The 16,282-nt window shown below is 38.1% G+C and overlaps 1 protein-coding gene across 1 annotated transcript in view; it reads right to left on the reverse strand.

The window, feature by feature from the left end:
- The window catches only part of brip1 (BRCA1 interacting helicase 1), a 38,478-nt gene extending 26,853 nt beyond the window's left edge, over positions 1-11,625 (reverse strand). The window contains exons 1-6 of the mRNA XM_053320906.1: positions 11,533-11,625; positions 10,385-10,496; positions 9,957-10,142; positions 8,530-8,678; positions 7,666-7,803; positions 1,560-1,838 (exon numbers count right to left, since the gene is read on the reverse strand). Coding sequence (XP_053176881.1) covers positions 1,560-1,838; positions 7,666-7,803; positions 8,530-8,678; positions 9,957-10,142; positions 10,385-10,496; positions 11,533-11,625 — 957 coding nt within the window. The remainder of the gene's footprint in view (positions 1-1,559; positions 1,839-7,665; positions 7,804-8,529; positions 8,679-9,956; positions 10,143-10,384; positions 10,497-11,532) is intronic.
- Between the last annotated feature and the right edge of the window lie 4,657 nt (positions 11,626-16,282).

The following is a 16,282-nucleotide window of genomic DNA, read 5'->3' on the forward strand; positions in this document are numbered from 1 at the left end:
TAAGGTGACACTGTCACACAGGTACTGTACACCACTGGACTCAGTAACCTCCAGACACAATAATCATCTCTGGATGAAATGGCGGCCTTCTCACAATGATGTGCAAAGCTTAGACACTCTGCTGACATCGAACCCTGTCTACTCAGTGAAAGGAGAGTTGGGGGGATTAGCAGCCATCCAGACACCTTTAGGAAAGTATGGGCAGCTTACAGCTCTGTTCAAATGGAGGGCAGGTGTTTTGACTGAAGACACTCTTAGCCAAATGATGCATGTTTCTTTGTATGGATCACTGTGTCTGTACATTGCGGTAACCTGACGCTGACTAGACAGGCCCTGAGGTGGAGGTAAAGCATTAGTGACACCCACTCTACTGTGGGGTTAAGACTGGGCCAGCTATTTCATATGACAAAGTGAGACGATTGCCATGGGAGGCAAACACCTCCAATGACAGCATAATTGTCCTCATTACAGTAGGCGCCTTAACATTAGGACAGTATGGGGGTTTACAAGTGTCTCAAGTCTCACTCAATGGCTCTTGACATTTCAGTGTGTCAAAAAGAGTCAGCTGGACCAATTGTGGATATTGTAGCAGCATAATTGCTGCTCTGAGGTTACACTGTTGAGGGAGTTTTGTCCACCTTAGCAGTTACTTGTGGGCTTGTGTTACAACTCTACAATAAACTTTATAGCAAGGGTCTCTTCACAGGACATGACGGTGAGAGGTCAAGGGAGTATAATGTTTGGGAGGGAAATCAATTTAGGTGTGCATGTTTTATGTTGCAATTCACCAACTAGTGTGACTAATGGATAAAAAATATTTCACTCCATTGAGAAAGAGAGTATTATCAGGTGTTAGATTTCACAGCTAGATGGAGGTCAATCCTGGTTCAGAAGAGGGATTGAACCGGCCAGAGTTATGGACTAAAGCAGACTTACAGATGGTGGTCTTCATGGAATAAAAATAATGTGTCCACAGTTAAGTCTGAACTGCATTTTGGAGTTTACAAAATGCCCTTTGTTAAAATGTTGGAGCAAAATCCCACAAAGAATAAGTGTGACAATATTCTTTATATTTCTTATTTCCAATAAATCGAATGAAAAGACCAAAATCACCATGGTGTATTCCTCTGTGCCGTGGAGCTCCAGAACAGTCCCCAACTAATGCACTATTTACTATTGTTTATTGGCCTAACGGTTTCAGGAAATTACTGAGCCTTTATTTGAAAAATAAGACTATGTATTGCTATGTACTGATGTTTTTAAAGATGTATATCTTCAGTTGAAATCAATGGGCATGGGGCTGATTGCAATGGAAATGGACTACACCTGACAACTGTAGTACATGATATCCAAATAAATACCATTTAATACCTTTATTTGGATATCACCAGTGTGATGAAACACGCATGTGATATCCAAATAAATACCGACATTGGGAGCTTCTCTCTTGTTTTGCTTTAGATTGTAAACCATATGTATTTAAGCTATTTTACCTTACAATTGACAACCGTTTGAAAAAGCTTTATTGTGTATGTGTGTGTGTTAGTTTCCATTCTCACATCTTTGGCATCCAACAGATCCTTGCATCGTTCATTGCGGTTAGAGTGGGGCGCCACCTCTGGGTTGACACAGGTATGATCTCTGCTAGATAAGATGGTCATTGGCACACCGGAGTAAGTGGTGCGCTTCAGCTCGCGGGCAATTTGCGTGATCTGCTTATGTGTGCGTGTGCCAAAAAAAATCTTTGGGATCTTCTTCTTTTCATTTTTGTCTTTGTCCTTGTCCTTCACACCATCTTTGGCTGAAGCACATGGGCAACGGGAGCATGGTTCAGGGGACTGGATGGAGAAAGAAGAACAAACAACAAGATGGTTAAATCTGTGCTGACTATATTAATTTCATTCAAAGTAATGAGAAGTTGGATGTTATTTTCTGTGGAGCTAAAAAATTCGGTACTGAAACTGGATTTTAGGCATTGCACTGAGACCAAACATCTCAGAACCACATCTCTTAGCAAAGTCACTTTGCTGGCAAAGTGGTTAAAAAACATGAATAAGAAATATAAATTTAACACTCCTCAACTAGTTAAATTCATTTCAGTTTATTGTGATTATAAACAGGAATATCGGTAAAACAGTTTGTAATGATCTATAACTTAATGCTTAATCACCTCCTCTCAAAACTCCTGTGTATCAAGTCATTTCCACAAAGGTGGAGGACACACATTAGAATGCATATAGGAGTTATTATGTACATTTATTATTTATTACTGAGTTGCAAAATACAAAATCAGCAATTTTTGTGGCATGACATGACCAGACTTCCAATATCTCCACAAATATAAGCACATCTGATTGGTGGTATTATGTGTGCATGTTTTGCCACTTTACAACATCCAGACAACACTGCATCTACATGAACCAAAATCTACTATCAAACATCTACTGATATGGTTGGCTGACCATCTATTTCTGTAGCCTGACCAACACTGGTAGTTATTATGAATATTGCCACTGTTAATAAATGACTAATCCTAAATCTAATCTTGTTAATGCTTGACTGATGATTTCCATCAGTGTGTTTTAAAGTTTCTAGTAAATAATCAACTAATAATTATATCGCATGGACTCACTAATCAAGTGCAACAAAGAAAAATGTCCTGTGCTGTTACTTATTTTATCATCTGAATGTTAAACTACATTTTGCTCTTCAGGGTACAATGATACAAGAGGCTACCGACTCATCACTATTATATACCGCCTGAATAGGTTTTTTGACAGACTACCTTGTATACTCTTTTGAATAACACACAGAGAGGCATAAAGAATTTGTATCCATACATAAGGTGTCCTGTCACTCTGCACCAAGTGACCTTTTCTGGGCCTGAAAGACGATAGGCCACTATTGTGGCGGCTGACAAAATCTAGCTGCTTCATAATTGGCCGTCCAGTGATGTGGTGTGTTCTTTTTTCCCCCGCTCACAGGTGAAGTGTAGCCGGCAATGCTTATGAAACTGATCCTGCTAATGTGTTGAGCTCTTTTAAGTGATGTACTCTTTTGACCATTTAGTGGCTCACATATATCATCCAATCACAGGCTTCTCATGGCCTGTACTTTGTAATTCTAAACCAGCTAGAGTATCATTAGATAATCTGAAGTCCAATATTATCATCATTATTTTTTTTTTTTATCATCGTCAATTTAACTTTTATTATAAGCATTAAAATAGAATTTGTTTTCTGAAAAGTTAAAAAAGAGAGAGAGACAGAAAAAAAACTGAATAAAAAAATGCGAGATCTTTTCAGTGAAAAGGGTTAGATCAGTTAGGTAGAAGTTAGACCTGACTGAATACTAAATCAAATCTTGAAGTCATTTTTTTATCCAATTGGCAACAAGTAGACTTAGAGAATATTCATTTTGCATCAGTTAAGATTATAGCTCTTGTATTGTGAGGATTTAAATCAAATACAAATCACTGTGACATCTGACTGACAGTCAAAATAGATGGACTTGCTGTAGACCACTTAAGATGGAATAAAACCATTCACATTAGCATTTTCTTCTTCTGGCTGTTTCTTAGTTTAGCTGCTATCTTTGTGTTGGAAGACAGACTACAAAGATTCTTTACAGTGAGCCATCACAAGGTTAAAAAGCCAATCAGAAGTATTTCAGATTTCCTGTCAGTCAGAAGTGAAGCCACTTAGCTTTAACTTGAGATTAATAACGTTCTCATATGAGCAAAAATGTAATGAAACATACTGTATATATCTCTATATAAAGCAAGGAATCTCATATTTATGTATGTCCTATGCATATCACACCCACTACTCTTCTTCATACCCAGTTGATGTATTGCTCAAGACTAAAATAAGTGCAATGTTGAGTGTTAAATTGTTTGGTTGAGCAGTTCTCGAGAATGATTTTTTTCTTTAAAACAATGTTGCTTCTGTTTCATCTGTACATGGGGTCAATGTGTGGAAATATGGTTAGTGCCACTCTGCCATTGCGGTCTTAGGTAGGATTACATGCGTAGTGTTAATGACTTGAAAAACTTAAGCTCTACTATTGAACTGTGTACTGTGAATGGAACTTGGCATGTATGTTCAAAACTTACTGCAGGATGTCTCAGACACAGTCCCCCTTGGGGACTGTAGAGATCTATGTTGAAATTTGGCACTTTGAATAGTTAAACAGCTGATGGCATCAGCCCAAAGGGTTAACACTGATACGCACACCTCGTCCACTACATGGTTTTATCTTTCAACTTTTGTAACAAGTGTCTGGCCTCTTCCTTAAGAGTTTACTATTTTCTTCTTACTATTGAATAAACATAAATCACAAGTCTGACAAATATGTTTATCCTTAAATCCTCAACAAATGACCGGACTGATTCCAAATAAGAATGAATGGTATGTGTCGTCACGCATCGCAACATATGATGAGGATCAGAAAGTAGCACTTCTGATGACAAACGAGTAGCTAGGGTTACACGGAGGCTCAGATTTTCCAAGCATGTTTGCCCATCGAATATTACAATGTGTGATGGAGTGTAGGCCAAAGAGAGCCCTTAGAGAGCCGTCTCTCAGAGTTAAGAGGGATAACGAGCCCTGAGCCGATGTGAAAAATAAACAGAGGTGCTGCGGGGCCCCAACACCAGTTCAAGTTACCTTTCTCCTCTGGAACAGTTACGCTCCGCAGCCTGGGCCCTGAGCCCGATCACCTTACCTGCTGCTGCCACATTAAATAGAGCCATCCAAATATCCTGCCCCAAGATGGCCAATAATTACTTATTCATTGGCAGGTGGGGGGAGGAGAGATGGGTTGGGGCGGTGTAGAAGGGCTTGCTGATGAATAGAGGCTCTTGTCAAAAGCTGCAGCAGGAAACAGCTGACACAAGAGTATCCTTTTACGCGCCTGCCTCCCTAGATGCCAGGACAACAAGGTTTCAAGCCTGGCCCCACAGCCCAGAGCAGACACCCCCTAGAAAGGAATGTAGATAACTGGCAAAGGGGGCAAACGGGACGCCAGCTCTGCTTGAAACAAGAACATACCGGTTCTTTCAGCACAGGACAATTAGGCTGGTGTTGCTGCTTGGGTGCTGCAAGCAAAATGAGAATGCTCCACATTTTCTGTCAAACAACATACTACTTGTAGGAGCTGCTTTCCTATTAACACTACATTTAAAAAGTACAGCGTCCAAGACAGGTATACTGAGTTTCCCCCAGGTATACTGGTACGTTCAGGTGTACGTGTACAGAGAAAACTGTGTGGATTGACAGAACAGGGGTCAGTGGTGTTACTGAGCACTTCGGAATATTCACAGGTAGGCTTCTGTTGCTTTAGTCCCTGCCAACACCTGAGAGATGGAAATCTCACACTCCAGGGGGCCAGTCAGAGGGCACTGAGGGGCCGCAGGCAGTGGATCACTTAGGTATCACTGGCGCCTCTCGCTGGACGCCAATTTGCTACTCATTCCACAGTTTTCGAAGGCTTGGAATTCATTCCAATAAAGGTGGGCTTCAATAACCAATACCTCGGAAAACATGACACCCAACACCCCCCCTCCTCCTGGTATGACCACACTGTGCAGGTAGGGGCCCTGGCAAATACCTGCCCTCCAAAGCACCTGTTTATCCCTCGGGCGCAGTAACCAGCGGGTGAACCCCATTCAATATTTATCCCTGTGGCTTTCACAGATCAGCGGCCCAGGCGAGGCAAACCCTCTTAATTAAAACTGGAGCTTGCTTCAAAGGGCCCCATTCAGGCCGTCAGTCAGCGCTCGTGGGACAAAAGAGCCCGGGTCATGTAGCTGCAGGGAAACCAGAGATGGACGCGCTTTTTCGACTTCACTTTCCCTCCTCCACTTTTTCCACCTCCCACCATCCACGACTCTGAATCCAAGCCACACACCTGTGGCAGGTTTCGACGCACTTGTGAGAGTTTAATCATTCCTGTGAGAAGTGCAACAGCATTCTATGGCTGAGCCTGTCTAATGATTATGGGTAACCTGTTGGTCTTTGGGGCCTGGAGAGAACTCAGGTACATGGATTATTCACCACAACAGCATCTTGATACCTTGAGAGCATGCTGCTACTTGATGCACCTGCTTTGGTTGCTTCTGACTGGAGCAACAGTTTCACACAAGATGCTTTTTCATGACTAGACCAAGAGCATTACCAATATGTTAAAGTAACAGCAAAACATGATTTATATGCTCCGGGCAGGTAATCAAGATCTGATGGACAAACATGACTTGATTTTCTGTATTTATAGAGTGGTACAGTAAGTAGGTACATGCTTACATATATGATAGAATAAACATAAAATATGTATTCCAACAAGGCTGCTGCATATGTAATGATGTCAGAGGGTTAAAGAACATAATGATTTGTAGTAGGGGAAATTTAAAGTTCAAAGGATTTATTTTACAGGTCAACTATACTACAATTTCCTTTACTACTGGCCAATACAGACAGCAGAAAGGCAGCTGAAGGGCTGTGTGATATTTTCATGGTCTGAGAATATTGCTGTACCCTTTATAAGAACTGATGCTTTGAGTCTGAAAGAAATAAAGGCTATTTCCCATAAACATCCCCATAGATTGTTGTTATGAATCTCTCTGAAGGGAAAAGAGAAGTTGGAATGAATCATTATCATATCATTTGACTTCATATTAAATAAATGAGAATGATCACGTGAATAAAAACAATTGTTGTGAAGTGAAATCAGATCATAAACAGCTGTGTGGGTACAAAACCTGCACACATGTGGAATAATTTCTTAAAATGACATTACCTTCATACTGTCTTATTAAGCTTGCATGTATGTATTCTTATGTATGTGTTTCTATTAATGTAAACACTTCTTTGCTCAAACATAAATTAACAGCAAAGTTGAAATTTGTCTCATATAAAGCAAACACATTTAAAACTTTAAGTGCAGCCTTTGATAATGTGGTGGAGTATAGTACCACCCAGTGGTAAGAGTGAATGGTGACACTGAACCCACTCCTGACTTGGTGAAACCATACATTGAGAAATACTGGATGTAATCTACACCATGAGCATCATCTGTGAGAAAGTTCACCACTTTTCTTTTTCTGAAAATTTCTATTTATGACACTGATACTTTGGGTTCCTCCAATAGGAGGGCACCTGTTGCAGAGTATTACTGTTTTGTCCAGAGTGCATTTTGATGTGTCACAGCAGAGAAAGCACAGGTGTTATGAATACCACTGATTTACATGCTGGTTTACTGGGAGAGGCCCATCATTGATTAAATAAGTCACACCTGTGCATTTCTTGTTATGACAACACAACATCTCTGCAGTTAAACAGATCTTTTGATTTCAACTTAATATTTCATATGTTTAAAATAAATGATTTAATATATAAGTTGTATTTCCGCATTCAGACATACAATTGCTACTACTTAAATAACATTTACTTTTATTAATGCCAATACCACCACTAGTGTTGCTACTAATTCTAATAATAAAATATGTGTATATTTACCCCGTCAGAAAAAACTCATGAAAGCCTACCAAACATAACGAGTGTTGCACTGATCAGCTTTACACTACACAGGTAATCACATCAATTGCTTCACATCAGAGGACAATATTGCCCCCTTGTGTCAGTAAAACCACATGACTGGTGTACTCACGCAACATGATGAAGACAAACCGGCTGCATGGCTGTTTGGCTCCACAGTCCAACTTGGAGGTGCTGGAGGATGATTTTCCTGCTCTGGTTCATCATCTATAAAGATCACTCCCCGCTCCAGACGCTGCCTTTTACGACTCTGAAGAACAAGCAGAGAAACTTTATGTCACTGAGCTGCTGCTTAGTTTTGGAGAAAAAAAAATCACTTTACATGATAGCTCACTTAATTTCAGAACACATATTGCTGTTTATTTGAGCAATACATCACTTCATTTTCAGAAAGTGTGATAATCTTACAGGGGGAACTGAGAAATATATGTTTACTTAATTGAGGTTGGAGTTGAATATTAGCAGTGGCACAACTCCTTGTCTCGTAAGTGAATTTTTTGTTGTTGTTGATATAAATTTGGCAACCACAAACAAAACTGAAAAAAATACTGAAAAAGAGACGATTCAATTATTTATATTATACAGACACAAAACATTTCTGAACCTCAAGTGAGCTGTAAAACTGATAAAGTTTTTCAAATGTGAAGCGTTAAGCCTTATATTTAGGGAATACATGTAGTCAACATGGTGAAAAGGAAATAAAACGATGTTAAATATTGGAATATCACCACTTTGATTGATTTGTAGTAATATTGCATTTTGATTTACCTGTATCTTGGCAGCATCAACGCAACGCATCATGACAAGCATTGTAATGTGTGTTATCAAATTCTCACTTCTAGTGCTTACAGTACAACAAGATACATTATGATCATTTTATGCTGTAGGGCCCAAAAAAGACAAAATATTCACCCTTTAAATTTGTTATACAGTGAATATAAATGTACAATGATATATGCAAATCATTCATAGCTACCGTGTGTTCAGCAGTGCGAATTCGTTTCCTGTCTGTCTGGAAGTCGTCGTCATCTTTCTCTCGGTCAGAGTTGAGGGAAGACTGGAATTTCTCAGACAGACGAGAGGCTAACGTCGGTTTTTTAGGCTCTTCCTCCTCGAAGAACGATACTGGTAAAGATACACAGAAAGTACAACACATATCAAAAGTATCCTGTGGAGGTTTTGACTCCTAGTAGTGCTAAGGAGCTGTTTTTTGGTGGGTCTCTGTTTTGTTTCTATAATTCATGTACTTAATCTTGCACATGAATAAGTGTGTGTGTGCATATGGGTGATTTGATACACTGTATGGCCAATAGTTTCACAGTATTCTGTTGATCTTCAGGTGGTGGTAACATGCCGAGAAACTTCATTATCAATTAATCTGTCAATCTGTTATTCTGGTTATTCTCTCTCAATTAATCAGTCCGTTGTTTGGTCCAGAAATAGGTGAAAAGTGTTAATCACTGTTTGTTAAAGCCAAAGGTGACATCCTCAAACCTTTTTTCCACAGCCAACAGTCCACTCTCATAAAAGATTGCACATTGTAGAAGCTGGGATCTGAGAAAATTATGACTCTAAACACTGGTTATCAAAACAGTTGGCAATTAATTTAAATGTTGGCATCTAGTTGATTAATCAACTAATCATTGCAGTTCCACTTTTTATTTCCCTGAGTATGAGGAAATGTGATGTTTCCACATATCACTAGTCTTACAGGTGAAACATGAGACTACAGTAGGCTTTTATGGGAGTTAAGAGTGAGATTGCACTTTAACTGAGTGGAGGTGAATAATATTTATCATAATGGTAGATCAGATCAGGTGTACTAAAAAAGGAAATCTCAGTAATACTGTTGAGTATATATAAGAAGGAAAAATAGAACATAGGTAAGAAGAAGCACAATACATTTTAATACTGATGTTGTTGGCACATTATTATGTACAACTATCTTTGTTGTTCTAAGCAAATGTCACATTAACTTATCAAAGATGTATTTGCTGTGTACTGGTGTAATGATACATTGAATGATTCACCAAACTGGATGTGTGAGATGCCACTGAATTGACACACTGTACTGACTCATTATGTTTATACTAGGGTTGGTACAGTACAATGACATGTCCTTCTCAGATAAAAACAATATATTTAGCTTCTGTTTTTGTTCTTTAATGAATGTCTGCTACTGACTGAATCTGCAAACATTGAAGTTTGTAAAAAGACACAAAAATAGTATTTTATTCATGATCTTCTGTTCTTTTTTTGTTAAGAATGAAAGAGAAAGCAAAGACAAGGCTCATTAAACACTTCACGCTTGTTTTCACCTACCTGGAATATCAAAACTAGGGCTGTCTTTTAACACAGTTAAATGCATGTTTCTGATGAACTGCTGAACTGAGAAATACTTACTAATTTCTTGTTCTGTTGGTAGCGGCTGCGCTGCATCCTTGCAGGCAGATGTAGCTGAGCTACAGCTGGCTTTGCTGTGGCACACACACTGACAGGCAGTGGTGACATCTGGCTTCTTATTGTCTCCAGAGTTTTTATCTGACTGGCTCTTGTCTTCCGCACAGCTTCCTCCTTGGTCCGGTTTCGCTGTCATCGCACAATGAAACACAGATATATTAAAATATCAGTGACATGGACTCAGTCTGTATGTGGGGCTGGAGAGTAATCCATGACAATGTGAATGGAAAAACAATATTATGAATAATAATCACAAAAGTGAGACTGTCTGTGTGAGCCTTTTCAAGCATGTCTGCACACCAAAGCATTTCCATTTTATTTGTGGATACCTTTGTGGTACTTGCATTTGATCACAGTCAGAGTGGACTTACCAATCTGTGCCCGTTGCCAGGCCAAAGCCGAGCAGAGCAAGGCTAGGCTCTTTCCACTTCCTGTTGGGCTTTCCAGCAAACAGTGCTGTCCATAGTTCAACCCTCGTATGATCTGCAGACAAGATGCACACTGAATGGAGGGCAGGGGTGAATTTTGGAAATATCTACAACTAAGGAGCAGTGAGAGAGGGAGAGAGGAGTGTGTTCCCACTTAACAGAAATATAGAAGAACCTAATATGTTACAAAACGTTTTTGATTTGCCAAGTCCAATGCATAGTGCCTCAATATTTTACAAAAAGTGTGAACACTGAGAATCTTAGATTAATATGGATTAATTAATATGGATTTTCCTAAAAATCAATGTATGGACTCATATTCATACTTACTTATCACCCACTAGAGGTGAGTGGCGGTACAAATATCTGCAGAGACTCTGCCTTCTGTCTGTATTTCTGGGCATCAACATTTGGGCAGTGTGTGTGTGTAGCACCCAGCCAATAACAGCATGCAGCATAGTGACCAGGTTACATCTCTGCCCACTACTCCATTCTGCTTTCTGTATCATGGATGTATAAAGAGCTGCAGGTCTGTGTGAAGGAGGTCACAGCAGACAGGATGAAGCTCCATATTCACACAAAACCTGGCAATGTGGCACCTTCCTGCAGGGTTGCGCAGAGGTGTGGGTGTGTGTGTATTTGTGCTTTAGAATGTAACTGCTGTAAAACAATCAGAAAATAACATTTTATTTCTCTGATTCGTGACTTTGTTCTTGCCAGCACTGCTTGCGTTCTTCACTCAGTCTCCTGCTCGCCCAACCATCACCCTTCTCTCCCTCTCTCTCCTTGGGGAGGAGGGGCCAACTTTGAATAATGTGTGTTTACAAACAACAACTGACATACCCTTCATCCATACAATACTATTACTATACCTTTAAACACTCAGGTCCCTTGAGACATTCAAACACCATTCAGTCAAGCAGACCAGAAATGGTTTCCAAATATGCAAGAAACTGGCTGATTCTCCAAATAAATCATTACAAAAATGACTTTATAACTGCATCATTCTCTTTCATATTCATGTATTATTATCTCTTTTTTGCTTTACAGGTGCACTTAAGTGGTTAGTTTAATGGTGACGGTATACTCACTGAATTCATCATGGCCAGTTGGGATGGGTAAGCCTTGCAGGGGAAGTTGATCTTCACCCCTCCTATGGTGTAGTCCACTGCGGATGAAGCCATGTTTACCTGTTCACGCTACACAGACATGTTAATTAATAGCAAGAAACATGTCCGTTAAACCTAATATTATGTATTAAACAGACATACGCTCAGTGCCATGTGAGCAAAGCCACTGTAAATCATTAACTCATAAGCTACAGTAATGTTAGCAGCTAAAAACATGGTTCACCTGAGCCAGCCGTGTAAACAGCTAACATACTGCTAAGAATTTATCAGCAGGTTTATACACGCTATCTGTCACTTTCCTACTGTTATCACCTAGCCGAGACTTTACAGTCATTTTTTAGCTAACTTTTACTGACTAACATTACCTAACATGAGCTACTGCTAGTTTGCCACTGCTGCTTTTGGTTTATTACTGGTATTCCATGTTTAAACTGGTAACACTGGTCAGAAGAAAATGTTCTTACTGTGTGAAAAGCGAAAACGAGCTGTATAGGTTTACATTACTCATCCCATGATTCTTCCCGCGCGCTCACACAAATCACATTTCACGATATAACCGGAAGTTAGCCATATTATACTTTACTGCTTCCTATAGGTACTTTCTAAATAAAATCTATGTTGTGAAACATCACGGAGTGTGTTGTGTGTTAAAAAAGCACACAGCAGTACTTTATTTCTAAAAATCCTTTGTGGCGATCTATTCTTCACCCTGTGAGTTTTCCCTGGGTTCAAATCAGTACTTTTCTTACAGATAGACATTTTTTCGCACTTTTATTTTGAATTATTTATGTGTGTGGCTTGCTGTCTATAACTTGACGCTTAGTAAACACAGCGGTAGTTACATTTGAAGGTGACAACACTGTGGTTAAGGTCTGGTTATATTTAGGCATAAAACTGTTGGGTTAGGGGTTTAAGGAAAGATTATTATGTGTGTTAAAATGAACATTTGATATGGGTTAAAATTACTACTTCCTATCTTTTCAAATATCGCGAGAGTGTCGCAAATCTGGGGTTACCGTCTAGAAGCGACCTCCGTATATGAGGTAAGTTCAAGGATATTCTGGTGTTTTCATATTTATATTCCATACATACAGTATATAAAGTTAAGATATTTATATATACATGTATACATAAAGTTGACTGAAAAAGCATTCTTGTTAGGAAAATACATTTTCCGGTGTATCATATAAAGTGAAAAATACAAGGTGTATTCATCAAACTGAAAATATGGGCAGCAAGTCTGAATATCCCAGTGACCGAAAGAGAAATTCATTAAGATAAGAGAAGATATTCCTTTATTAGTCCCACAATGGAAATTTACATTACAGCATATTACAGCAGCAAGTGGACAGTAAGATAGAACAGAAGAGTAATAAATAAGAAAAAGTATAAAGAACAATAAATAGTATAGTAAATAAGAAAAAGTAGGAAAAACAACAATAGTGAAAATATATATAATAAAATAATTGTGAAATTATTTACATTATATTCAGGATATACCACAGATGATATTGTAATACTACTGGGACTACTGGGAGCAGTGCAGATTGTACAGTCTGACAGCTGCAGGAAGGAAGGGTCTGCGATATCGCTCCTTCACACACTTTGGATGAAGGAGCAGTCAGAGTGTCTTTCATGGGGTGGGAGTCGTTGTCATTACTTCACATACACATACACTTAGTCATTATTTCTGATTATTAATTCTTATAAACTGTGCATACCCTTGCATTTCACATTATTTGCTCATAATTTTAATTTCGGAACCACAACTCATCGATGAATCAGTATTTCATTGGTTGATTAATCCTAAATGAGGCTTTCAGAGAGCAGAGACAGTGCATTCTGTAGGCCTATGATTTTGTTTTTTGTTTTTTTTTGTTTCTTAATGAAGTAGCACCCAATGACGACAACTCTATGAATTATTCATGTGTCCATATCTGTGAAGGGATCAATAAATAAATAAATAAATACTGTTGATCACTTGTACTCACTTTATAAGCTCCAAAGAGGACAGGGTGCAGGATTGTTTTGGTCCTTTGGTCCTTATAATGCCTACAAGATTTCCTAGAGTGCAAGAACTTGGTGTTACAGATTGTTTCAATCTGAATGAAAATTCCACTGCATTCTGTACCAGTTCAACTCTGTTTTATTAGCAATCTGAAACCTCACAAGTGGGATGAATCTTAAAAAATGTAAATGAAAGTTAAATGATATAAAAGGTCTTGGATGATTTTTTGAATGATATAAAAGATGGAGGGAACATAAAGAATCGGAGTATTGAGATCAGCTTAACATCTGAATGTCATCCATTCTTCAACACAGTCACTGTAATATTTACAGATATATGACTTACATGTTGTTAGTAAAATATTAAAATCAATTCTGCAGTGTTCGTGAGGAAGTCAGGTTTTACTCTTATTCTGGTCAAACTGATCTGAATGTAAGTACAAGCTGCAGAGTTTGTGATGGTTATTCAACATAATGAAAGACCACTGGTCAGATCAGAGGGACAGAAAACACTGGACAGCACCCGTGGTTCGATCCAAGAGTGAGACAGATGTTAGCAAACTCTTACAGTAAAGTGGAAGTAATCACTGAGCTAAACCAGTGCAGACCGCTCTAATAACCTGAGCCTGTTGCTGCTTGTTCTCCAACTCATACTCATTTAAATCCTAACCTGCATGTTACATGTTCATGCAGGTAACATGTTCACTCTTGTACTGCCTCTTTATTATGACAAACTTTATTATATAACTATTATAAATAATTCATATATAATTGTTTCTCCATATAAAACTGTTACAAATAGCTACTGATCAAACTTTTTTCCTGAAAGATTCTAATGATTTTTCTAATTTGATTTTATTCTTGGCAAAAATACATATTTGAATTAGGTGAAGACTCATTGCTCATCATGACATGATGACATCAAACTAATGATGCCAAAGAAGGAAAATGGATAGCTATATCAACAATGGCTCATTTCATATTAATCTAATATTATACATGATATTGCAAAAGTGTGTAAAATTGGCAAACTTTAGTCAACATATGATGGATGACAGATTGTCAAATCTATAATTGATTTTCAGTATTTAAAACATATCTAATTAATTGCATTAAATTAAATCAAGAAGTTATTGTGATCCAGATGTTCTTTGAGTTTTTCTCAATTCAGAGCAAAAAATAAGTCATTTTCTACTAACTCATAGCAATGACTTCAGAGACCTTTTTATTTAAATATGTTCATTTCCAGATAAGTGTTTCTTACATTTAGACTGTACACATGCATCTGCATCAGGGATGTCATTATTCAACAGGGTAAAATGAGTAGATTAAGATTCATGAGAATTCTCAAAAATAGTATAGAAAAGTCATACAGGGGTCTGAAGCTGAGTAACAGACTGTATTCACAGAGTCAAACGTCATCATTCCTAAAACATTGTACAATATTTTTTCATCCAATCCGAGATGCTACAAATTCCTGTTAGAAATTACACTTTACTCCATGAAAATACATCATTTAACAATATTTTACAAAGACAGAAACGTCCATCATTTTTCTCTTGCAGAGTGTATTTATCATCTGAATCTGTCATGATAGGAAACCATCAAAAGGCCACATTCTGCAAACTGTACTCAACTTAATGAGGATTCCATTCTACCTATAAAGTTAAAAGAATTTGTGACGACTTGACATAAAACATCTTTTTTTGTTGTTACTCCAATCACGTCATCCATTCCTAGCTGCATCATTTTTAAGGGGAGGAAAAAAAAGCTCCTGTCTCAAAGACAAAGTCACCACAGTAGTGCAAAAATATCCTCTCAGAAAGTCCATGCAGAATGGATTTACTCACAAATGAGCCTTGTGCATACATCAGTAATGTAAAACTGCAGCTGCCACATGGAGGGACAATGGCTTATGTTAGGAGAATACCTTAAAAAACTCTTCAATCAGCCTCAACAAAAATAAAAACAGAGCAAACAAGAGAATGAGCGGTGATACAGGACCAACATGCTTGTGATGGAGTGTTTTTTGTAATCTTATAGCTTATGGTCAAACAAAGAAAATATATCCAGCACAGCCACAACAAAAAGAGACACATATACATTAGTTGTAAACATCAGGTTTTGTGTGGGTCCCTCATTACCAAAGGAAGTCTTTGTTTTAAAGCCAACTGGACATCCAGAAAATGCAGAGAGAGAACTTCTGAAAGGAAGGCAGGAGGCTGTTGAAAGGCATTCTCCAAAATATTGAAGATCACTACATGATGTATATTGAGTGGAGCGGGCTAGGGGAAGTGATGACATCATAACACTTTGACAAGAATGTAAGGTGATTGAAGGAAAGCATTGATGCATTTTAAACTTACAGGGGCAGATGCATTATGTCAAAAAAACCCTGCTACCATCACTTATTTTATATTAGGGATGGACATTTTAAGCAGTTTCTGTTCATTAACAATTTATGAAATACTTTTTTCATTATAAAACCATGTTAACCACTGACATGACCTATGTTGGACACAAAATTAAGGTAATAGTAATTAATTCAAAGAACAGATAAAAAAGTTACTTGATGATAAATAACAACTAAATAATAACTTAATTTAAAATGACATTTGAGTTCCCACTCTGGTCTGTAATCTATTCAACAACTGACCAGATAAAATCCAAAGTATTAAAACACAGCAAACGGTTGCACAACATC

This window comes from Scomber japonicus, chromosome 6 (genome assembly GCF_027409825.1).
Source record: "Scomber japonicus isolate fScoJap1 chromosome 6, fScoJap1.pri, whole genome shotgun sequence".
Lineage (NCBI taxonomy): Eukaryota > Metazoa > Chordata > Actinopteri > Scombriformes > Scombridae > Scomber > Scomber japonicus.